Source organism: Salmo salar, chromosome ssa29, assembly GCF_905237065.1.
Source record: "Salmo salar chromosome ssa29, Ssal_v3.1, whole genome shotgun sequence".
NCBI lineage: Eukaryota > Metazoa > Chordata > Actinopteri > Salmoniformes > Salmonidae > Salmo > Salmo salar.
Genome location: NC_059470.1, coordinates 40,874,581 through 40,900,000, shown reverse-complemented (window position 1 = coordinate 40,900,000; position 25,420 = coordinate 40,874,581). Strand labels below are relative to the sequence as shown.

The window sequence follows — 25,420 nt, the reverse complement described above, 5'->3', positions numbered from 1 at the left end:
AAGCCACTCATCTTCAGGTGTTAGGGGTTATGGGTTAGGGTCAGGGTCAGGGATTATGGGCTAAGGTCAGGTTTAGGGGTTAGGGTCAGGGATTATGGGCTAGGGTCAGGGTTAGGGGTTATGGGTTAGGGTCAGGGATTATGGGTCAGGGATTATGGGTTAGGGTCAGGGTTAGGGTCAGGGTTAGGGGTTAGGGTCAGGGTTAGGGTCAGGTTTAGGGTCAGGGTTAGGGGTTAGGGTTAGGGGTTAGGGTCAGGTTTAGGGGTTAGGGTCAGGTTTAGGGGTTAGGGTCAGGTTTAGGGTCAGGTTTAGGGTCAGGTTTAGGGTCAGGGGTTAGGGTCAGGTTTAGGGGTTAAGGTCAGGTTTAGGGGTAAGGGTCAGGTTTAGGGTCAGGTTTAGGGTCAGGGGTTAGGGTCAGGTTTAGGGGTTAAGGTCAGGTTTAGGGGTAAGGGTCAGGTTTAGGGTCAGGTTTAGGGTCAGGTTTAGGGGTTAAGGTCAGGTTTAGGGGTAAGGTCAGGTTTAGGGGTAAGGGTCAGGTTTAGGGGTTAGGGTCAGGGTTAGGGGTCAGGGTCAGGGTCAGGGTCAGGGTTAGGGTCAGGGTCAGGGTCAGGTTTAGGGGTTAGGGTCAGGGTTAGGGGTTAGGTACTGACCAGCTCGCTGTGGTGCTCGGCCAGCTGAAACGTGTAGGAGTAGGGGAAGAGCAGCAGCTGAGAGTAGGAGTGGATGGTGAGGTAGGCCTTGATGGAGGACTTGTTCCTACGGATAAAGTCAGCAACGTTCTTCACCTCGATCTCAGATTCGGGTGAGGAGCCACAGAATGTGTCGCTGCAGGGGTTGGAGGAGGCCCCAGCGGCTGAGAGGAGAGAGGAGAGAGGACATGGGTTAGGGTGAGAGGAGAGAGGAGAGGGGTTAGGGTGAGAGGACAGGGGTTAGGGTGAGAGGAGAGAGGAGAGGGGTTAGGGTGAGAGGACAGGGGTTAGGGTGAGAGGAGAGAGGAGAGGGGTTAGGGTGAGAGGACAGGGGTTAGGGTGAAAGGAGAGAGGAGAGGGGACAGAGGTTAGGGAGAAAGGACAGGGGTTAGGGTGAAAGGAGAGAGAAGAGGGTGAAAGGAGAGAGGAGAGGGTGAGAGGAAAGAGGAGAGGGGACAGAGGTTAGGGTGAAAAGACAGGGGTTAGGGTGAAAGGAGAGGGGTTAGGGTGAAAGGAGAGAGGAGAGGGTGAAAGGAGAGAGGAGAGGGGACAGAGGTTAGGGAGAAAGGACAGGGGTTAGGGTGAAAGGAGAGGGGTTAGGGTGAAAGGAGAGGGGTTAGGGTGAAAGGAGAGGGGTTAGGGTGAAAGGAGAGAGGAGAGGGGTTAGGGTGAGAGGACAGGGGTTAGGGTGAGAGGAGAGAGGACATGGGTTAGGGTGAAAGGAGAGGGGTTAGGGTGAAAGGAGAGGGGTTAGGGTGAAAGGAGAGGGGTTAGGGTGAAAGGACAGGGGTTAGGGTGAAAGGAGAGGGGTTAGGGTGAAAGGAGAGAGGAGAGGGTGAGAGGAAAGAGGAGAGGGGACAGAGGTTAGGGTGAAAAGACAGGGGTTAGGGTGAAAGGAGAGGGGTTAGGGTGAAAGGAGAGAGGAGAGGGTGAAAGGAGAGAGGAGAGGGGTTAGGGTGAGAGGACAGGGGTTAGGGTGAAAGGAGAGAGGAGAGGGGACAGAGGTTAGGGAGAAAGGACAGGGGTTAGGGTGAAAGGAGAGAGGAGAGGGGACAGAGGTTAGGGAGAAAGGACAGGGGTTAGGGTGAAAGGAGAGAGGAGAGGGTGAAAGGAGAGAGGAGAGGGGTTAGGGTGAGAGGACAGGGGTTAGGGTGAAAGGAGAGAGGAGAGGGTGAAAGGAGAGAGGAGAGGGGTTAGGGTGAGAGGACAGGGGTTAGGGTGAGAGGAGAGAGGACATGGGTTAGGGTGAGAGGAGAGAGGACATGGGTTAGGGTGAAAGGAGAGGGGTTAGGGTGAAAGGAGAGGGGTTAGGGTGAAAGGAGAGGGGTTAGGGTGAAAGGAGAGGGGTTAGGGTGAAAGGAGAGGGGTTAGGGTGAAAGGAGAGAGGAGAGGGTGAGAGGAAAGAGGACAGGGGACAGAGGTTAGGGTGAAAGGTTATATTGGATGAATGTTATGCCTCTAAAGATGTCTCTCTCCTACAGAGTTGAACATAGATTTAAATAAAACGTCTATTAATGCTTTGGTAATCTATACTGCATCTCTATAGAAATACACTCTATACTGTATCTCTATAGAAATACACTCTATACTGTAGAAATACACCTCTATACTGTATCTCTATAGAAATACACCTCTATACTGTATCTCTATAGAAATATACTCTATACTGTATCTCTATAGAAATACACTCTATACTGTAGAAATACACCTCTATACTGCATCTCTATAGAAATACACCTCTATACTGTATCTCTATAGAAATACACTCTATACTGTAGAAATACATCTCTATACTGTATCTCTATAGAAATACACTCTATACTGTAGAAATACATCTCTATACTGCATCTCTATAGAAATACACCTCTATACTGTATCTCTATAGAAATACACCTCTATACTGTAGAAATACATCTCTATACTGCATCTCTATAGAAATACACCTCTATACTGTATCTCTATAGAAATACACTCTATACTGTATCTCTATAGAAATACACTCTATACTGTAGAACTACACCTCTATACTGTATCTCTATAGAAATACACCTCTATACTGTATATATGACTGTACTCACTGCACCATCCAGCGTTCCAGTTTCTGTTGGGATCAGCACCGATGCAACTGGTACTAGACATCCTGGAGCGAGTCTTTCTCCACATCCTGTTCTGCAGGTCCAAAACACACATCAATCAGTCGGTCGGTCGGTCGGTCAGTCAGTCAGTCAGTCAGTCAGTCAGTCAGTCAGTCAGTCTGTCTGTCTGTCTGTCTGTCTGTCTGTCTGTCTGTCTGTCTGTCTGTCTGTCTGTCTGTCTGTCTGTCTGTCTGTCTGTCTGTCTGTCTGTCTGTCTGTCTGTCTGTCTGTCTGTCTGTCTGTGTTCTCTTGTAGCTTTGAAGCGTGTAGTTCTAAGCGTGTCCCTGTATAGTGATAAGTACACGAATTGCTGTGATACTGCATTACGTGATTTTTGAAACTGAACTGTCGGTTAGGGGCTCGTAAGTAAGCATTTCACTGTGAGGTCTACTACACCTGTTGTATTCAGCATTTCACTGTGAGGTCTACCACACCTGTTGTATTCAGCATTTCACTGTGAGGTCTACTACACCTGTTGTATTCAGCATTTCACTGTGAGGTCTACTACACCTGTTGTATTCAGCATTTCACTGTGAGGTCTACCACACCTGTTGTATTCAGCATGTCACTGTGAGGTCTACTACACCTGTTGTATTCAGCATTTCACTGTGAGGTCTACTACACCTGTTGTATTCAGCATTTCACTGTGAGGTCTACTACACCTGTTGTATTCAGCATTTCACTGTGAGGTCTACCACACCTGTTGTATTCAGCATTTCACTGTAAGGTTTACTACACCTGTTGTATTCAGCATTTCACTGTGAGGTCTACTACACCTGTTGTATTCAGCATTTCACTGTGAGGTATACCACACCTGTTGTATTCAGCATTTCACTGTGAGGTCTACTACACCTGTTGTATTCAGCATTTCACTGTGAGGTCTACTACACCTGTTGTATTCAGCATTTCACAGTGAGGTCTACTACACCTGTTGTATTCAGCATTTCACTGTGAGGTCTACCACACCTGTTGTATTCAGCATTTCACTGTGAGGTCTACTACACCTGTTGTATTCAGCATTTCACTGTGAGGTCTACTACACCTGTTGTATTCAGCATTTCAGTGTGAGGTCTACTACACCTGTTGTATTCAGCATTTCACTGTGAGGTCTACCACACCTGTTGTATTCAGCATTTCACTGTGAGGTCTACTACACCTGTTGTATTCAGCATTTCACTGTGAGGTCTACTACACCTGTTGTATTCAGCATTTCACTGTGAGGTCTACTACACCTGTTGTATTCAGCATTTCAGTGTGAGGTCTACTACACCTGTTGTATTCAGCATTTCACTGTGAGGTCTACCACACCTGTTGTATTCAGCATTTCACTGTGAGGTCTACTACACCTGTTGTATTCAGCATTTCACTGTGAGGTCTACTACACCTGTTGTATTCAGCATTTCAGTGTGAGGTCTACACCTGTTGTATTCAGCATTTCAGTGTGAGGTCTACTACACCTGTTGTATTCAGCGCATGTGACTAATATTATTTTATTTTATTTGATCACGTACTGTATAATGAGTAGTTAAACACCACATCTTTGCCATCAGAAATCAGGCAGTGTCAATAATCAGGTAATGCAGTATAACAGCAATTAGTGTACTTTTGGCTAACAGCTAATGGCTAACTGCTAACTGGCTAACAGCTAACGGCTAACTTGCTAATGGCTAGCAGCTAACTGGCTAACAGCTAACTGGCTAACAGCTAACTGGCTAATAGCTAACGGCTAACTGCTAATTGGCTAACAGCTAAAGGAAAACGTACGCTTTTGTGGGTGAAGTCGTATCCGTCGATGTTGAAGACGGGCAGAACATAGACATCCATCTGGTTTAGCAGGCTGGTCATCTCAGAGTCACTGCCGTAGGTGGACAGAGCCTGGGAAGGAGGAGGAAGAGAAGGAGAGGGAGAGAGGAGGAGGAAGAGAAGGAGAGGGAGAGAGGAAGAGGGAGAGAGGAGGAGGAAGAGAAGGAGAGGGAGAGAGGAAGTGGGAGAGGGAGAGTGTTATGAATTTGAGCTCTGAACTGTTTCGATGGAGTAAGAGGATAATACACCCAGCTAGTACATAACGTTCTGAGAATAATATTTTTCTTAGAGATTGGTGAGAGTGTGGTTGTCCTATGGTTATTTTGCGTACAACCTTCCCACAACGTTCTGGGGATGGTGAAGGATAGTTGCTTAGTTTTGGAACATTCTCAGCACATTTTAAGGAACTTGGCATGTCATGTTCTCAAATTGTGCCGAGAACGTTAAGAAAACTTTCCATAATTTTTAATTTTTTTTTAAAACACAAGTGAACTTTAGTAACGTTCAGATAACATTCTAAGAATGTTATTTAAAAACATATACATTCCGTTCTCAACATCAATAAAACTCTCTTTACCCTTTATCCGGTTAAGTGTGTTCAGGTGTGTTGCCAAGCCCACTAATTGGCCACATCTGATGTTCATAGAGCCCGTTTCCTTTGACATGGGGGTATGTTTGAAAAGACTGAAATGAACAGCTTTGTATGTATAAAAAAAAACATGCCATGCTAGCTCCATCCTGGTGGTCAAGTGGACTAATTCCACAGATAGAGAACACAAGATTATAGGTTTAAATCTCACTGATGCTATGTCACAATAAAAATACATATGTTTGCATGATTAATGCCGAAGGAAATTAATTTATATCTGAGCTTGGAGTTAAAGATAACACAAAATAAGCTAACATTCAGTGAAAGTTAAGGAAGTTATTCAAAAACGTTCAAATAACCAATAAATGTCTGTTCGCAGAGCATTAATAAAAACTCCCGGGGGGAAAACTGTCAATGAACCAGAGTAAAATGTTCTCATAACCACTTCGCTGCAACCTTAAAAAAAATAAACAGTCTCAAAACAAGCAACATTTTTCACTTCTGTTCTCAGAACGTTTTTTAAAAAACGTTCAGGAAACGTATGGCTTCGTTCCAACAACCAGTTCGTCGAACCGAAAACATACATTCCCACAACTTCCAAGGAACCAAATGTGCTAGCTGGGCATATATAGATGATATGATATAGAATTATAGAAGTGTCATGGTGGGTCCATTGATATCCTATTAAATGAGTTATACCATGTCATTCTACGAGCCTCACCTCCTTGACGAACCACTGGCAGAAAGCGGTAGAGATCCACTCCCTGGCATGAATACCACAGTCCAGGAAGATAGAGGGCTTGGTGGAGCTGGACTTCTTACCGATCTGTAGAGATACATTTTTACTAATTTAACTTTTATTTCAACACGTTTTTTGTTGTTGAGATTGAAGTAGACTACATGTTGTTCAATAGAGGTTACTCTGGATAAGAGCTGCTACTGAATGATCTAAAATGTGAACCAGAGTAAGCTAGAATATTTCCTAGACCACTGTCCAGACTATTTCATAGACTACTGTCCAGACTATTTCTTAGACCACTGTCCACACTGTCCAGACTATTTCATAGACCACTGTCCAGACTATTTCATAGACCACTGTCCAGACTATTTCATAGACCACTGTCCACACTGTCCAGACTATTTCCTAGACCACTGTCCAGACTATTTCCTAGACCACTGTCCAGACTATTTCATAGACCACTGTCCAGACTATTTCATAGACCACTGTCCAGACTATTTCCTAGACCACTGTCCAGACTATTTCATAGACCACTGTCCAGACTATTTCATAGACCACTGTCCAGACTATTTCCTAGACCACTGTCCAGACTATTTCATAGACCACTGTCCAGACTATTTCATAGACCACTGTCCAGACTATTTCATAGACTACTGTCCAGACTATTTCATAGACCACTGTCCAGACTATTTCCTAGACCACTGTCCAGACTATTTCATAGACCACTGTCTAGACTATTTCATAGACCACTGTCCAGACTATTTCATAGACCACTGTCCAGACTATTTCATAGACCACTGTCCAGACTATTTCATAGACCACTGTCCACACTGTCCAGACTATTTCATAGACTACTGTCCAGACTATTTCATAGACCACTGTCCAGACTATTTCATAGACCACTGTCCAGACTATTTCATAGACTACTGTCCAGACTATTTCATAGACCACTGTCCAGACTATTTCATAGACCACTGTCCAGACTATTTCCTAGACCACTGTCCAGACTATTTCATAGACCACTGTCCAGACTATTTCATAGACCACTGTCCAGACTATTTCATAGACCACTGTCTAGACTATTTCATAGACCACTGTCCAGACTATTTCATAGACCACTGTCCAGACTATTTCATAGACCACTGTCCAGACTATTTCATAGACCACTGTCCAGACTATTTCATAGACCACTGTCCACACTGTCCAGACTATTTCATAGACCACTGTCCACACTGTCCAGACTATTTCATAGACCACTGTCCAGACTATTTAATAGACCACTGTCCAGACTATTCAACAACAGTATCAAAAAATGTTGACAATAAAGCGAGTACTACCTTGAGAACGTTCATGGGACGTCCCTCGTAGGTGTTTCCGATCACCTGGCGGCTGATCAGGTCGGGGTTAGAGGAGGAGATGGAGGAGATCCATGCCTGGATCTGAAGACACACATAGATCGAAGGATGAGAGAGGAAGGGAGAGAACGGGATGAGAGAGAAAGAGAGGAGAAAGAGAGAGAGATAGTAGTAGCGAGAGAGATAGTATCTTACTTTGTTCCAGCTGTTGTACTAAGATATATTGACAGAGAGAGACAGAGCGAGAGATAGGGGTAGAGAGAGAGAGAGATAGGGGTAGAGAGAGAGAGATAGGGGTAGAGAGAGAGATAGGGGTAGAGAGCGAGAGATAGGGGTAGAGAGAGAGATAGGGGTAGAGAGAGAGAGAGATAGGGGTAGAGAGAGCGAGAGATAGGGGTAGAGAGCGAGAGATAGGGGTAGAGAGAGATAGGGGTAGAGAGAGAGAGATAGGGGTAGAGAGAGAGAGAGATAGGGGTAGAGAGAGAGAGATAGGGGTAGAGAGAGCGAGAGATAGGGGTAGAGAGAGAGAGATAGGGGTAGAGAGAGCGAGAGATAGGGGTAGAGAGAGCGAGAGATAGGGGTAGAGAGAGAGAGAGATAGGGGTAGAGAGAGCGAGAGATAAGGGTAGAGAGCGAGAGATAGGGGTAGAGAGATAGTATCTTACTTTGTCCCAACTGTTGTACTAAGATATATTGACAGAGAGAGAGAGAGAGAGAGATAGGGGTAGAGAGAGAGAGAGATAGGGGTAGAGAGCGAGAGATAGGGGTAGAGAGAGCGAGAGATAAGGGTAGAGAGCGAGAGATAGGGGTAGAGAGATAGTATCTTACTTTGTCCCAACTGTTGTACTAAGATATATTGACAGAGAGAGAGAGAGCGAGAGATAGGGGTAGAGAGAGAGAGATAGGGGTAGAGAGCGAGAGATAGGGGTAGAGAGATAGTATCTTACTTTGTCCCAACTGTTGTACTAAGATATATTGACAGAGAGAGAGAGAGCGAGAGATAGGGGTAGAGAGAGAGAGAGATAGGGGTAGAGAGAGCGAGAGATAAGGGTAGAGAGCGAGAGATAGGGGTAGAGAGAGAGAGATAGGGGTAGAGAGAGAGAGAGATAGGGGTAGAGAGAGAGAGATAGGGGTAGAGAGAGAGAGAGATAGGGGTAGAGAGAGAGAGAGATAGGGGTAGAGAGAGAGAGATAGGGGTAGAGAGCGAGAGATAAGGGTAGAGAGCGAGAGAGATAGGGGTAGAGAGCGAGAGATAGGGGTAGAGAGATAGTATCTTACTTTGTCCCAACTGTTGTACTTGGTGTAGCTATGGGTTCTGGGGTCTGGGGTTCTGTTGTCCAGCTGCTCTTCCATCTGAGCCTGCAGATCCTCAATTAGGACCCTGAGAACAGAAACAATTCCCCCATCAACGTACGCTGAGTATAACAAACATTAGGAACACCTTCCTAATATGGAGTTCCACCCCCTTTTTTGTCCTCAGAAAAGCCTCAATTCGTCGGGGAAATGGACTCTACAAGGTGTCGAAAGCGTTCCACATGGATACTGGCCCCATGTTGACTCCAATGCTTCCCACAGTTGTGACAAGTTGGCTGGATGTCCTTTGGGTGGTGGACCATTCTTGATACATACAGGAAACTGTTGAGCGTGAAAAACCCAGCAACGTTGCAGTTCTTGACACAAACCGGTGCGCCTGGTACCTACTACCAAACCCCGTTCAAAGGCACTTCAATATTTTGTCTTTCCCGTTCACACTCTGAATGGCACTCATACACAATCCATGTCTCAAATGTCTCAAGACTTTAAAATCCTTCTTTAACCCGTCTCCTCCCCTTCATCTACACTGATTGAAGTGGATTTAACAGGTCAATAAGGGATCATAGCTGTGTCCTTAATTTGAATGTTTTGTACAGTCAGTGTACATACTAGATATTACATTTGTAAATAAATGTAAATGTAAATGTAATACTAGATATGAATTAACATATAATATTATATATACTGTCCAGTTTTATTATTTTTCTTTCATTGGAATGTCTCTTTCTTCTTTGCAGTCTTTTACATTTTCTCTTTTTGTTTCTGCAGGTTTGTTCGATGCTGCCTTATTTTTTTATACCACAGGTTGGACAATCCATGTCCTTTTACACCGGCATGTAGACAGACGCCTGATGGTTCGTTTTACCACAGTGGAAGCACGTGTCTTAATTTCACTGTCTCTGATGTTCAGTGGCAACTCCTGATGAACTTAACTGCTGAGTCTCTTTAGCAGCTAGTCCCATGGATACATAGACCTTGCCAAGGTCAGATTACTTTCAGTCAACAGTCTCCTTTTGTATAGCTTTCGCTCCGTAACCCACTGGGGCAAAAACCGGCTGAGTCAGCATTGTTTCCACGTCATTTCAACCAAAACATTCAATGTGATGACATTGAATCAAAGTGGAAAACTGATTGAAAAAAGTCATCAACGTAAGGGAATTTCATATTTTTTTTCACACAACGTTTTACCTAAATCCAATGATACATTTCTGAGCAGAAAGAGTATTTATATTTTTTTATACAGTCGTATAGTATCCAGTAATATCTATATAACAGTAATATCTATGTATAATGTCTATATTACAGTCTCCATCCCACTTTACTGCAGCAGGGTATAGACTATGTTAGTGTGTAGTATCTATTATCTATGTAGTATGTAGTAGTATCTATTTGTAGTAGTATCTGTTTGTAGTAGTATCTGTTTGTAGTAGTATCTATTTGTAGTACTATCTGTTTGTAGTAGTATCTATTTGTAGTAGTATCTGTTTGTAGTAGTATCTATTTGTAGTAGTATCTGTTTGTAGTAGTATCTGTTTGTAGTAGTATCTGTTTGTAGTAGTATCTGTTTGTAGTAGTATCTATTTGTAGTAGTATCTGTTTGTAGTAGAATCTATTTGTAGTAGTATCTATTTGTAGTAGTATCTCTTTGTAGTAGTATCTGTTTGTAGTAGTATCTATTTGTAGTAGTATCTACACTACCGTTCAAAAGTTTGGGGTCACTTAGAAATGTCCTTGTTTTTGAAAGCAAAGCAATTTTTTTTTGTCCATTTAAAATAACATCAAATTGATCAGAAATACAGTGTAGACATTGTTAATGTTGTAAATGACTATTGTAGCTGGAAACGGCAGATTTTTAAAGAAGCAATAAAACTGGTCTTCTTTAGACTAGTTGAGTATCTGGAGCATCAGCATTTGTGGGTTCGATTACAGGCTCAAAATGGCCAGAAACAACGCTGTGTACTACTCCCTTCACAGAACAGCGCAAACTGGCTCTAACCAGAATAGAAAGAGGAGTGGGAGGCCCCGGTGCACAACTGAGCAAGAGGACCAGTACATTAGAGTGTCTAGTTTGAGAAACAGATGCCTCACAAGTCCTCAACTTGCAGCTTCATTAAATAATACTTGCAAAACACCAATCTAAACGTCAACAGTGAAGAGGTGACCCCAAACTTTTGAACGGTAGTGTATATGTAGTAGTATGTAGTAGTATCTATATGTAGTAGTATCTGTATGTAGAAGCAGTGGTTTAATGTACCTAAGTAAAAATACTTTAAAGTACCACTAAGTTGTTTTTGTGGGTATATACTATTTATATTTTTGGCTACTTTTAATTTTACTTCACTACATTCCTAAAGAAAACTAGGTACTTCTTACTCCAAACATTTTCCCAGACACCCAAAAGTACTTGTTACATTTTGAATGGTTAGCAGGACAGACATTTTTTTAAATTCACATACTTATCAAGAGAACATCCCTGGTCGTCCCTACTGCCTGTGATCTGGAGGACTCACTAAACAGAGAACATCCCTGGTCGTCCCTACTGCCCCTGATCTGGAGGACTCACTAAACAGAGAACATCCCTGGTCATCCCTACTGCCTCTGATCTGGAGGACTCACTAAACAGAGAACATCCCTGGTCATCCCTACTGCCTCTGATCTGGAGGACTCACTAAACAGAGAACATCCCTGGTCGTCCCTACTGCCTGTGATCTGGAGGACTCATTTAACACACATGCTTCGTTTGTAAATGACGAGTGTTGGAGTGTACCCCAGGCTATCCGTACATTTAAAAAAAACAAGAAAATTCTGCCATCTGATTGGCTTAATATAAGAAATATGAAATTATTTGTACTTTTACCTTTACCTTTATTTTTGATACTTAAGTATGTTTTAGCAATTACATTTACTTTTTATACTTCAGTATATTTAAAACCAAATACTTTTAGACTTTTACTCAAGTGGTATTTTACTGGGTGACTTTTACTTGAGTCATTTTCTATTAAGGTATCTTTACCTTTACTACAGTATGACAATTTGATACTTTTTCCACCACTGTGTAGTTGTGTGTAGTAGTATATATATGTAGTAGTATGTAGTAGTACGTACATGTAGTAGTATGTAGTAGTATCTATATGTAGTAGTATGTAGTAGTACGTAGTAGTATCTTTATGTAGTAGTATCTATATGTAGTAGTATGTAGTAGTATCTATATGTAGTAGTATGTAGTAGTATCTTTATGTAGTAGTATCTATATGTAGTAGTATGTAGTAGTATCTTTATGTAGTAGTATATATATATATATATATGTCTTACCCAGTCTCCATGCCACTCTGCTGCAGAATGGTATAGACCACATCAGTGTGGGCAGCTGGAACATGGAGATCCACATCAATATCGATGGTCACCAGGTCAGCACTCTCAGGACTCCAGAAGTCCACCTGCAGAGGGACAGACAGACAGACAGACAGACAGACAGACAGACAGACAGACAGACAGACAGACAGACAGACAGACAGACAGACAGACAGACAGACAGACAGATAGACAGACAGACAGACAGACAGACAGACAGACAGACAGACAGACAGACAGACAGACAGAGGGAGACACACCTTTTAACACATACTGTACATCCTCAAACACGTCCTTTACAGCATAGAGACGCTAAGTGTTCTGGTTCTAGTGTGGGGACCTAGGGGGGCCTGAAATAAGTCTCTGGGAACCAAATTGATTTGAAATGAAATGTTTTCTTTTCTTTTACAGCATCGTAACCAGTAACCAGACCAGTCCAGTACAGCTCGGCTTGGCTTGGATCGGCTCGGCTTGGCTCGGCTAAGTATAGTGAAAGGGTTTCTTATGTACCTCCATGCTGTTGGCCAGCTCTTTGATAAGGAGAACATGATCATCAATGACAGGCTTCAGACGGAAGACTTTCTCCCTGGACAACCAAGACAAGAGATATACACTGTTATTATAGATCACCTGGACAACCAAGACAAGAGATATAAGCACTGTTATTATAGATCACCTGGACAACCAAGACAAGAGATATACACTGTTATTATAGATCACCTGGACAACCAAGACAAGAGATATAAGCACTGTTATTATAGATCACCTGGACAACCAAGACAAGAGATATAAGCACTGTTATTATAGATCACCTGGACAACCAAGACAAGAGATATAAGCACTGTTATTATAGATCACCTGGACAACCAAGACAAGAGATATACACTGTTATTATAGATCACCTGGACAACCAAGACAAGAGATATAAGCACTGATATTATAGATCACCTGGACAACCAAGACAAGAGATAAACACTGTTATTATAGATCACCTGGACAACCAAGACAAGAGATAAACACTGTTATTATAGATCACCTGGACAACCAAGACAAGAGATATAAGCACTGTTATTATAGATCACCTGGACAACCAAGACAAGAGATATACACTGTTATTATAGATCACCTGGACAACCAAGACAAGAGATATACACTGTTATTATAGATCACCTGGACAACCAAGACAAGAGATATACACTGTTATTATAGATCACCTGGACAACCAAGACAAGAGATATAAGCACTGTTATTATAGATCACCTGGACAACCAAGACAAGAGATATACACTGTTATTATAGATCACCTGGACAACCAAGACAAGAGATATATACTGTTATTATAGATCACCTGGACAACCAAGACAAGAGATATACACTGTTATTATAGATCACCTGGACAACCAAGACAAGAGATATACACTGTTATTATAGATCACCTGGACAACCAAGACAAGAGATATAAGCACTGTTATTATAGATCACCTGGACAACCAAGACAAGAGATAAACACTGTTATTATAGATCACCTGGACAACCAAGACAAGAGATATAAGCACTGATATTATAGATCACCTGGACAACCAAGACAAGAGATAAACACTGTTATTATAGATCACCTGGACAACCAAGACAAGAGATAAACACTGTTATTATAGATCACCTGGACAACCAAGACAAGAGATATACACTGTTATTATAGATCACCTGGACAACCAAGACAAGAGATATAAGCACTGTTATTATAGATCACCTGGACAACCAAGACAAGAGATAAACACTGTTATTATAGATCACCTGGACAACCAAGACAAGAGATATAAGCACTGTTATTATAGATCACCTGGACAACCAAGACAAGAGATATACACTGTTATTATAGATCACCTGGACAACCAAGACAAGAGATATACACTGTTATTATAGATCACCTGGACAACCAAGACAAGAGATATACACTGTTATTATAGATCACCTGGACAACCAAGACAAGAGATATAAGCACTGTTATTATAGATCACCTGGACAACCAAGACAAGAGATATACACTGTTATTATAGATCACCTGGACAACCAAGACAAGAGATATACACTGTTATTATAGATCACCTGGACAACCAAGACAAGAGATATACACTGTTATTATAGATCACCTGGACAACCAAGACAAGAGATATAAGCACTGTTATTATAGATCACCTGGACAACCAAGACAAGAGATATACACTGTTATTATAGATCACCTGGACAACCAAGACAAGAGATAAACACTGTTATTATAGATCACCTGGACAACCAAGACAAGAGATATACACTGTTATTATAGATCACCTGGACAACCAAGACAAGAGATATACACTGTTATTATAGATCACCTGGACAACCAAGACAAGAGATATACACTGTTATTATAGATCACCTGGACAACCAAGACAAGAGATAAACACTGTTATTAAAGATTATATTATTATATATTATTAATTATATTATATCATATTATAGAACACAACCAAGACAAGAGAAACCCAGCTAGCACATTTGGTTCTTGGAAGTTGTGGGAATGTATGTTTTTGGTTTCACGTTGGTTGAGGTAATGAAGCCATGTTTTCGGACCAGTAAAACAGAAGTGAACATTTTGCTCTAGTTCCTTCATAGTTTTCCATGTTTTTCTTTTTTATTAATGCTCTGAGAATGTAATTATAGGATATTTTGAGTTTTTTTTAATAAAACCTACCATTAATAACACTGCTAGCTTATTTTGGGTTAACTTTATTTTTTTTTTTAACTCCAAGCACTGATAAGAAACATGGAAATTAATTTCCTTAAGCATTGATCTTGCAAACAGATTTATTTTTATTGTGACATGGCATCAGAGATGTTAAACTATCATTTTCTGTTCTCTATCCCATAGAGTTAGTCCAGTGCGCAACCAGGATGGAGCTCGTATGCCATGTTTTTTTAACTCATACAAAGCTGTTCATTTTAGTCTATACAAACAGACCCCATTTCAAAGGAAATAAGCGCTCACCTGAACACACTTAACAAAATAGAGAATAGAGAGAGTTTTCTTGACGCTGAGAACAGAAACGTTACTGAAGTTCTCTTGTGTTTTTTTCTTCTCAATGTTCCACCAGTAGGAAACATAATGCTGAAGTACTGAAATTATCACAGAAAAACATTCCCGGAACTATTTCAGAACGTTCCCAATGTCAAACCAGTTGGAGAACGTTGCCAAAATTAAAATGAAAAGGTCACACTTTATTTGGATAGTCTGGATTTCTCATGTGAAGATGCTCTAGAGCTTGCTAAGGTTACGATTAGGGTTAGGTTTAGAATAAAGGAAAAGGGGGGATACCTAGTCAGATGCACAACTGAATGCATTCAACTGAAATGTTTCTCTGCATTTAACTCCTCCTAATCAGAGAGGTGCAGGATAAGGATTAAGGTAAGGGTTATGTTTAGGATTAGGCTCAGGGATAAGTTTAGGATTAGGCTAAGGGTTAAGTTTAGGGTTAGGCTAAGGGTTAAGGTAAGGGTTAAGTTTAGGGTTAGGCTAAGGGTTAAGGTAAGGGTTAAGTTTAGGATTAGGCTAAGGATTAGGCTAAAGGTTAAGGTAAGGGTTAAGTTTAGGATTAGGCTAAGGGTTAAGGTAAGGGTTAAGTTTAGGATTAGGCTAAGGGTTAAGGTAAGGGTTAAGTTTAGGATTAGGCTAAGGGTTAAGGTAAGGGTTAAGTTTAGGATTAGGCTAAGGGTTAAAGTTAGGTTTAGAGCTAGGGTTATTAGATAGTTAGTTGAAATGTCACTGATAGTCTGTAGAGCATCTACAGATGGACTATCCAAATAAAGTGTTACCAAATTCAATTTACCAAATGTTTTATTTTTAGCAAAATGATGAATGAAATACCCCAAAAATTATCTTTTTTTTCCTATGTTCCTTAAATGCGCTGAGAATGTTTCCGAAACTATTTTGCACCATTCCCAGAACGTTGTGGGAAGGTTGTATGCAAAATAACCATAGGACAACCACGCTCTCACCAAGCTCTAAGAAACATATGGTTCTCAGAACGTTTTGCGCCAACTGGGTTATAGAACACATTGTATAGATCTCAAGGAACATTAATGAACATATCAGTATACAGTCGTCCACATGGGCATTCACGAGGTCTCCATTCGTCACCAATAAGCCACATGGCAGCATAGATTGCAACGTACAGAGTCTATCTTCATAATTTTCTAAGTATAATTTTCCATGTCATATTCTGAGATGGTGTGATTTGAAACACCAAAATAAAAAGGTCGATATTTTACCCGTCGAAACGCGCCACCTCAGCCAGGGCCACTGCCACAAATCCTAGAAGCAGAAGAATCTTCATCATGTTGCCAGTAAAGCTGTCTTCATACAATCCCCATCCTTTATATAACCCCCTGACCCTCTCCCTCTCCACCAATCACAAGCCTCTGTGCCTCCACCCACCCCAACTCTCTCCACCACAATCCCCATCCTCAGCCGAGTGGCCCAGTGCTATCTCTCTGTCCAGAAGCCTATCTGACCACCTGTTAGCAGCAGGTGTTCGTCCAGGGATACAGTAGCTTCTCAATGAGAACGTCTTCAATGATTAACAAGCTGTGATGGAATCCTTCTGATGGCTGTTCTAGAATGGTGCGGAGCATGGACAAGCCAAGGTCATTGGTCTGTTCTGACACGTGACTTGGAATGCAGTCATATAACAACTTATGAAAAACATCTAGCAAACGTTTTAACAATCGCTATGAGCTGTGTTCAGATCAGACGGTTGATTTTTGACGATACAGAACGACCAGGCCTGTATATCACTAAGACTTTTACTTTGACACAAGCGTGTAGAGGCGTAGGGATGATGTGGAAATGATGCAACCTTTTGGGTAGGTTACTTACTACCCTGTACCTCTCTTTTTCCCTATCGATGAAGAAGTGCACAACAATCAGAAATCGCAAGGAGATGTATAGGATTTAGACTTGTTCCATTTTATTTATATACTGTACACTTACAGAATAGATACATATCTATTGAAAGATGTCAACATGTTTCGATAACACCAAGACAACTGATCTGCCGCAGATACAGAATTTAAACAGAGTGTATATCATCATCATCATCATCATTTCTCCCTAGAGTTGCACAGTAACTTTCCTGAAATTCCTGTTTTCCAAAAATTCTGACAGTAAAATGATAGGAATTAGGAGGGAATAAGCAGGAATATATATATATTTATCATTTATTTAACCTTTATTTAACTACGCAAGTCAGTTTTAAAACAAATTCTTAGATACAATGACGGCCTAACGACAGATTTTTACCTTGTTTTCTCAGGGATTCGATCTAGCAACCTTTTGGTTACTGGCCCAACTCTCTAACCGCTAGGCTACCCGCCTCCTCTAACCGCTAGGCTACCCGCCTCCTCTAACCGCTAGGCTACCCGCCTCCTCTAACCGCTAGGCTACCGGCCTCCTCTAACCACTAGGCTACCTGTCTCCTCTAACCACTAGGCTACCCGCCTCCTCTAACCTCTAGGCTTCCAGCCTCCTCTAAACGCTAGGCTTCCTGCCTCCTCTAACCGCTAGGCTACCTGCCTCCTCTAACCGCTAGGCTACCTGCCTCCTCTAAGCGCTAGGCTACCTGCCTCCTCTAATCGCTAGGCTACCTGCCTCCTCTAACCGCTAGGCTACCTGCCTCCTCTAACCGCTAGGCTACCCGCCTCCTCCTCTAACCGCTAGGCTACCTGCCTCCTCTAACCGCTAGGCTACCTGCCTCCTCTAACCGCTAGGCTACCCGCCTCCTCTAACCGCTAGGCTACCTGCCTCCTTTAACCGCTAGGCTACTTGACGCCCCGAAAGTGGGAAAAAAAGTCAAGTGCAAGAGTTTGTTCACAAAATCCTTTTTTTTAGAAGTAACTTGTGTATCACTTTTTCCATGTGGTTTCTTCCTTCACAGACTCCATAAAATTATGACCTCTTCCTAAATATTTGCTCAAATTAATAATTGTGTATATGGTTCCACTCTTTCCCTACAAAAAGTTTTGAAAATTAACACAAATTGTAGTGAATCTCCGCTAACTACTCAGCCAACACATAGTATAACTGTTTTACTGTCATTCTATTCAGTTAAATGTTTTTCAAATGATCTACGTCAGCTTTATTACTAGATTTCTGAAGAATCAACAACGGCGCAGGTCCAATGAATGTGTTAATTTTCGAAAGCTTCTGCATGGAATTTGTACGTTGTCTTAATTTTCTCTCACTTCAACCTAGGTTCTGACCAGGAAATATAATTAGAACACATATTATATCTGTATGGTTCTAGAATTAGAACACATATTATATCTGTATGGTTCTAGAATTAGAACACATATTATATCTGTATGGTTCTAGAATTAGAACACATATTATATCTGTATGGTTCTAGAATTAGAACACATATTATATCTGTATGGTTCTAGAATTAGAACACATATTATATCTGTATGGTTCTAGAATTAGAACACATATTATATCTGTATGGTTCTAGAATTAGAACACATATTATATCTGTATGGTTCTAGAATTAGAACACATACTATATCTGTATGGTTCTAGAATTAGAACACATATTATATCTGTATGGTTCTAGAATTAGAACACATATTATATCTGTATGGTTCTAGAATTAGAACACATATTATATCTGTATGGTTCTAGAATTAGAACACATATTATATCTGTATGGTTCTAGAATTAGAACACATATTATATCTGTATGGTTCGAGAATTAGAACACATATTATATCTGTATGGTTCCTGTAATAAGGGTCGTCTAAAGGAGACCAAAATGCGGCGTGTGAAGTGTTCATATTTACTTTTAATTAAAACACTTTGCAAAAATAACAAAACGACCAACAGTCCCGTCAGGTACAAACAACGAAACGGAAAACAACCACCCACAAAACCCCATGAAAAACAGGCTGCCTAAGTATGGCTTCCAATCAGAGACAACGAAAAACACCTGCCTCTGATTGGAAACCATACCCGGCCACAACATAGAAAATACAACCTAGAACGACAATCTAGACAACCCACATAGGGGGCACTGTCACGCCCTGACCGATCTACTATGGAAAAATGACCTCATACTAAGGTCAGAACGTGACAGTACCCCCCCCAAAGGTGCAGACTCCGACTGCACCTAAACCATAAAAGAACGACAACAACCCCAAACACAAAGGGAGGGCAGGGAGGGTGACAACAGTCTATTGAGGCTCATGTGCTCCACCCAGAACCTTCCTCTTCTCCCGATCCTCCAGCAACGGAGGTGGCTCTGGCTCAGGGCGAAACCTCCATTCCGCCCGTAGATCCCTCTGCTTCTGTAACATAAGCCTGTAGATCATTATTGGAGGAATCGGACTGTAGATCCTTACCGGAATCACTGTGCTGTAGACCACTACTGGAGGTTCCGACCTCCAAGCCGCCGCTGAAGGCTCTGGGCTGCGAGGCGTCGCTGGAGGCTCTGGGCTGCGAGGCGCCGCTGGAGGCTCTGGGCTACGAGGCGCCGCTGGAGGCTCTGGGCTGCGAGGCGCCGCTGGAGGCTCTGGGCTGCGAGGCGTCGCTGGAGGCCCCGGACTGGGAAGCGTCGCTGGAGGCCCCGGACTGGGAAGCGTCGCTGGAGGCCCCGGACTGGGAAGCGTCGCTGGAGGCCCCGGACTGGGAAGCATCGCCGAGGCCCCGGACTGGGAAGCGTCGCTGGAGGCTCCGGACTGAGAAGTGTCGCCGGAGGCTCCGGACTAGGAGGCGTCATCATCGGTTCCGGACTTATGACCGTTGCTACTGACTCCATGGATAATTTCAATAGGTTCCTCGCCAAGGATCATCCTTACGGGCGTCGGACCATCGACTATCACTGGAGGCTTTTACGAGGAGCAGGAATCGGTGTCACCGGACTGGGGAGACGCACTAAGGGCCGAGTGCTCACAGCAGGCACTGGCTGTACCGGGTTATGGCTGCGCACTAGAGGAAGAGTGCGAGGAGCAGGCACAGGACATACTGTGCTACAGAGGCGCACTGGAGAGAGAGTGCGAGAGGCAGGCACATGCTCGTTACAAAAAGCACGAGTAGTTGACTCAGGCCTCAACCCTTGCCCTGCCAAACTACTCATGTGCCCCCCCCAAAAAAATGTTTTGGGGGCTGCCTCTCGTTTCTTCCAGGTAAGTTCCGAAATCTCTCAATTACCTGGCCCCAAGTCCAGTTTCTCCTTTCCCACCATTCGTCCACTGACCAGGTGTCCATATCTACCTGGGCGCGCCGCTTGATCCAATCATGGTGGGTGGCTCTGTAATAAGGGTCGTCTAAAGGAGACCAAAATGCAGCGTGTGAAGTGTTCATATTTACTTTTAATGAAAACACTTTGCAAAATAACAAAACGACCAACAGTCCCGTCAGGTACAAACAACGAAACGGAAAACAACCACCCACAAAACCCCATGAAAAACAGGCTGCCTAAGTATGGCTTCCAATCAGAGACAACGAAAAACACCTCCCTGTCACGCCCTGACCAATCTACTATGGAAAAATGACCTCATACTAAGGTCAGAACGTGACATTTCTAGAATTAAAACACATATTATATCTGTATGGTTCTAGAATTAGAACACATATTATATCTGTATGGTTCTAGAATTAGAACACATATTATATCTGTATGGTTCTAGAATTAGAACACATATTATATCTGTATAGTTCTAGAATTAGAACACATATTATATCTGTATAGTTCTAGAATTAGAACACATATTATATCTGTATAGTTCTAGAATTAGAACACATATTATATCTGTATAGTTCTAGAATTAGAACACATACTATATCTGTATGGTTCTAGAATTAGAACACATATTATATCTGTATGGTTCTAGAATTAGAACACATATTATATCTGTATGGTTCTAGAATTAGAACACATATTATATCTGTATAGTTCTAGAATTAGAACACATATTATATCTGTATGGTTCTAGAATTAGAACACATATTATATCTGTATGGTTCTAGAATTAGAACACATATTATATCTGTATGGTTCTAGAATTAGAACACATATTATATCTGTATGGTTCTAGAATTAGAACACATATTATATCTGTATGGTTCTAGAATTAGAACACATATTATATCTGTATGGTTCTAGAATTAGAACACATACTATATCTGTATGGTTCTAGAATTAGAACACATATTATATCTGTATGGTTCTAGAATTAGAACACATATTATATCTGTATGGTTCTAGAATTAGAACACATATTATATCTGTATGGTTCTAGAATTAGAACACATATTATATCTGTATGGTTCTAGAATTAGAACACATATTATATCTGTATGGTTCGAGAATTAGAACACATATTATATCTGTATGGTTCCTGTAATAAGGGTCGTCTAAAGGAGACCAAAATGCGGCGTGTGAAGTGTTCATATTTACTTTTAATTAAAACACTTTGCAAAAATAACAAAACGACCAACAGTCCCGTCAGGTACAAACAACGAAACGGAAAACAACCACCCACAAAACCCCATGAAAAACAGGCTGCCTAAGTATGGCTTCCAATCAGAGACAACGAAAAACACCTGCCTCTGATTGGAAACCATACCCGCCACAACATAGAAAATACAACCTAGAACGACAATCTAGACAACCCACATAGGGGGCACTGTCACGCCCTGACCGATCTACTATGGAAAAATGACCTCATACTAAGGTCAGAACGTGACAGTACCCCCAAAGGTGCAGACTCCGACTGCACCTAAACCATAAAAGAACGACAACAACCCCAAACACAAAGGGAGGGCAGGGAGGGTGACAACAGTCTATTGAGGCTCATGTGCTCCACCCAGAACCTTCCTCTTCTCCCGATCCTCCAGCAACGGAGGTGGCTCTGGCTCAGGCGAAACCTCCATTCCGCCCGTAGATCCCTCTGCTTCTGTAACATAAGCCTGTAGATCATTATTGGAGGAATCGGACTGTAGATCCTTACCGGAATCACTGTGCTGTAGACCACTACTGGAGGTTCCGACCTCCAAGCCGCCGCTGAAGGCTCTGGGCTGCGAGGCGTCGCTGGAGGCTCTGGGCTGCGAGGCGCCGCTGGAGGCTCTGGGCTACGAGGCGCCGCTGGAGGCTCTGGGCTGCGAGGCGCCGCTGGAGGCTCTGGGCTGCGAGGCGTCGCTGGAGGCCCCGGACTGGGAAGCGTCGCTGGAGGCCCCGGACTGGGAAGCGTCGCTGGAGGCCCCGGACTGGGAAGCGTCGCTGGAGGCCCCGGACTGGGAAGCATCGCCGGAGGCCCCGGACTGGGAAGCGTCGCTGGAGGCTCCGGACTGAGAAGTGTCGCCGGAGGCTCCGGACTAGGAGGCGTCATCATCGGTTCCGGACTTATGACCGTTGCTACTGACTCCATGGATAATTTCAATAGGTTCCTCGCCAAGGATCATCCTTACGGGCGTCGGACCATCGACTATCACTGGAGGCTTTTTACGAGGAGCAGGAATCGGTGTCACCGGACTGGGGAGACGCACTAAGGGCCGAGTGCTCACAGCAGGCACTGGCTGTACCGGGTTATGGCTGCGCACTAGAGGAAGAGTGCGAGGAGCAGGCACAGGACATACTGTGCTACAGAGGCGCACTGGAGAGAGAGAGTGCGAGAGGCAGGCACATGCTCGTTACAAAAAGCACGAGTAGTTGACTCAGGCCTCAACCCTTGCCCTGCCAAACTACTCATGTGCCCCCCCCAAAAAAATGTTTTGGGGGCTGCCTCTCGTTTCTTCCAGGTAAGTTCCGAAATCTCTCAATTACCTGGCCCCAAGTCCAGTTTCTCCTTTCCCACCATTCGTCCACTGACCAGGTGTCCATATCTACCTGGGCGCGCCGCTTGATCCAATCATGGTGGGTGGCTCTGTAATAAGGGTCGTCTAAAGGAGACCAAAATGCAGCGTGTGAAGTGTTCATATTTACTTTTAATGAAAACACTTTGCAAAATAACAAAACGACCAACAGTCCCGTCAGGTACAAACAACGAAACGGAAAACAACCACCCACAAAACCCCATGAAAAACAGGCTGCCTAAGTATGGCTTCCAATCAGAGACAACGAAAAACACCTCCCTGTCACGCCCTGACCAATCTACTATGGAAAAATGACCTCATACTAAGGTCAGAACGTGACATTTCTAGAATTAAAACACATATTATATCTGTATGGTTCTAGAATTAGAACACATATTATATCTGTATGGTTCTAGAATTAGAACACATATTATATCTGTATGGTTCTAGAATTAGAACACATATTATATCTGTATAGTTCTAGAATTAGAACACATATTATATCTGTATAGTTCTAGAATTAGAACACATATTATATCTGTATGGTTCTAGAATTAGAACACATACTATATCTGTATGGTTCTAGAATTAGTACATAGCTACCAGACACCCCACCCCTTCTCTTCCTCTCTTCTTCTTCTTTCTTCTCTCCCTCTCTTCCTCTCTCTCTCTCTTCTTCTCTTCTTATTAGCTAATAATAATCAACATTCATTCAGAATAATACGCCATCTACCATCTGCTTGTTCTTGCTGGCTAGTAAAAAGTGCAAAAAGAAAGTATTATTTTTTTTTTTTTTCATTATTTGGTGCTAAAAAACTTCTATATCCGGCAGTGGCAAGTGTTACAGCGGTATGCTAAGGTATATAGCTGGTTTTTTTTTTCTAAGGTACTGATCCCAGAGAGCCTCGCTAGGCTGAAGAACATTGATAGTGGAAAAAGGCACATCCCGTGTAAGTGGGTCAGCCGTGGGTGGTGGTGTGGAAAATGCACCAAAGTAGGTAGCTGCAGCCAATTTAATAACAATAACAATACATCACGCTTCACAGCTTACGCCATGAGCCGCCGCCACTCACTCCGTGGTAGAACAGTGCGTTCTTCTTCCTCTTCCCCGCCAGCAAGTTCCATGGTCCCATGCTTAGAGGACGGTGTTCGGTTTTAGCTGGTGATATAACACAAAAGATAAGATTAAACAGTTCGCCAGACAAGACTTTATTGTCAATTAAATGAACTGAAACGCTCCCCACTCAGATTTGTCCGGGGCTTCTCCTCCGCCAAAAAGGCGACTTCAAACAATCTGATGCAGAGCAACATAAGAGGCCCAAAGGTGAAAAAAAAAAAAAAAAAAAAAAAAAAAAAAAAAAAAAAAAAAAAAAAAAAAAAAAAAAAAAAAAAAAAAAAAAAAAAAAAAAAAAAAAAAAAAAAAAAAAAAAAAAAAAAAAAAAAAAAAAAAAAAAAAAAAAAAAAAAAAAAAAAAAAAAAAAAAAAAAAAAAAAAAAAAAAAAAAAAAAAAAAAGAAAAAAAAAAAAAAAAAAAAAAAAAAAAAAAAAAAAAAAAAAAAAAAAAAAAAAAAAAAAAAAAAAAAAAAAAAAAAAAAAAAAAAAAAAAAAAAAAAAAAAAAAAAAAAAAAAAAAAAAAAAAAAAAAAAGAAAAAAAAAAAAAAAAAAAAAAAAAAAAAAAAAAAAAAAGATTGCAGTGCAGAACGACCCAGCGGCAAGCCAACATTGACGCAATTATGCAAAACTTTAGTTCCGGGTTTCTGAGATGAACCTCAAAACTACCTGTTGAGGAAGGCTATGCAGACGGTGAAGGGCATGGCCGTGTCGATGACGTCCACTATCACACAGTTAGTTACAACCTTCAGCTGGGCCAGCAGCTCCATGAAGTGTAAAACCTGAGGACAGGAACAGATGACATTAACTACACACAGCACAGATCTAGAAGGACAAAAAGGACATTTCTCATCACTTCAAGAGAACATTCACGGAGGTACAGGATAATAACAGGATATAACAGGATAATTACAGGGTAATAACAGGATAATAACAGGGTAATAACAGGATATAACAGGATATAACAGGATAATTACAGGGTAATAACAGGATAATAACAGGGTAATAACAGGATAATAACAGGATAATAACATGATAATAACAGGATAATAACAGGATATAACAGGATATAACAGGATAATAACAGGATATAACAGGATAATAACAGGATATTAATAGGATATAACAGGATATAACGGGATATAACAGGATATAACAGGATATAACAGGATATAACAGGATAATTACAGGGTAATAACAGGATAATAACATGATAATAACAGGATATAACAGGATATAACAGGATAATAACAGGGTAATAACAGGATATAACAGGATATAACAGGATATAACATGATAATAACATGATAATAACAGGATAATAACAGGGTAATAACAGGGTAATAACAGGATATAACAGGATATAACAGGATATACCAGGATATAACAGGGTAATAACAGGATAATAACAGGATATAACAGGATATAACAGGATATACCAGGATATAACAGGGTAAT

The 25,420-nt window shown here is 41.8% G+C and overlaps 2 protein-coding genes across 3 annotated transcripts in view; both read right to left on the bottom strand.

Annotated features, from left to right (window-relative positions):
- cpb1 (carboxypeptidase B1 (tissue)) overlaps positions 1-16,348 on the bottom strand; it is a 17,578-nt gene extending 1,230 nt beyond the window's left edge. The window contains exons 1-9 of one of the 2 annotated variants that reach the window (NM_001141254.1): positions 16,280-16,348; positions 12,485-12,560; positions 11,936-12,060; positions 8,588-8,690; positions 7,293-7,394; positions 5,938-6,042; positions 4,589-4,699; positions 2,768-2,858; positions 651-853 (exon numbers count right to left, since the gene is read on the bottom strand). In NM_001141254.1, the coding sequence (NP_001134726.1) occupies positions 651-853; positions 2,768-2,858; positions 4,589-4,699; positions 5,938-6,042; positions 7,293-7,394; positions 8,588-8,690; positions 11,936-12,060; positions 12,485-12,560; positions 16,280-16,347 (984 nt within the window). In that variant the 5' untranslated portion in view covers position 16,348. Of the gene's footprint in view, positions 1-650; positions 854-2,767; positions 2,859-4,588; positions 4,700-5,937; positions 6,043-7,292; positions 7,395-7,974; positions 7,994-8,587; positions 8,691-11,935; positions 12,061-12,484; positions 12,561-16,279 lie in introns of those variants that run through there. The other variant, XM_045710499.1, reaches the window with a different exon arrangement.
- An 8,279-nt stretch (positions 16,349-24,627) lies between these two features.
- Positions 24,628-25,420, bottom strand: part of LOC106590686 (type-1 angiotensin II receptor-like) — a 36,981-nt gene continuing 36,188 nt past the window's right edge. The window contains exon 4 of the mRNA XM_014181846.2: positions 24,628-24,744. Coding sequence (XP_014037321.2) covers positions 24,628-24,744 — 117 coding nt within the window. The remainder of the gene's footprint in view (positions 24,745-25,420) is intronic.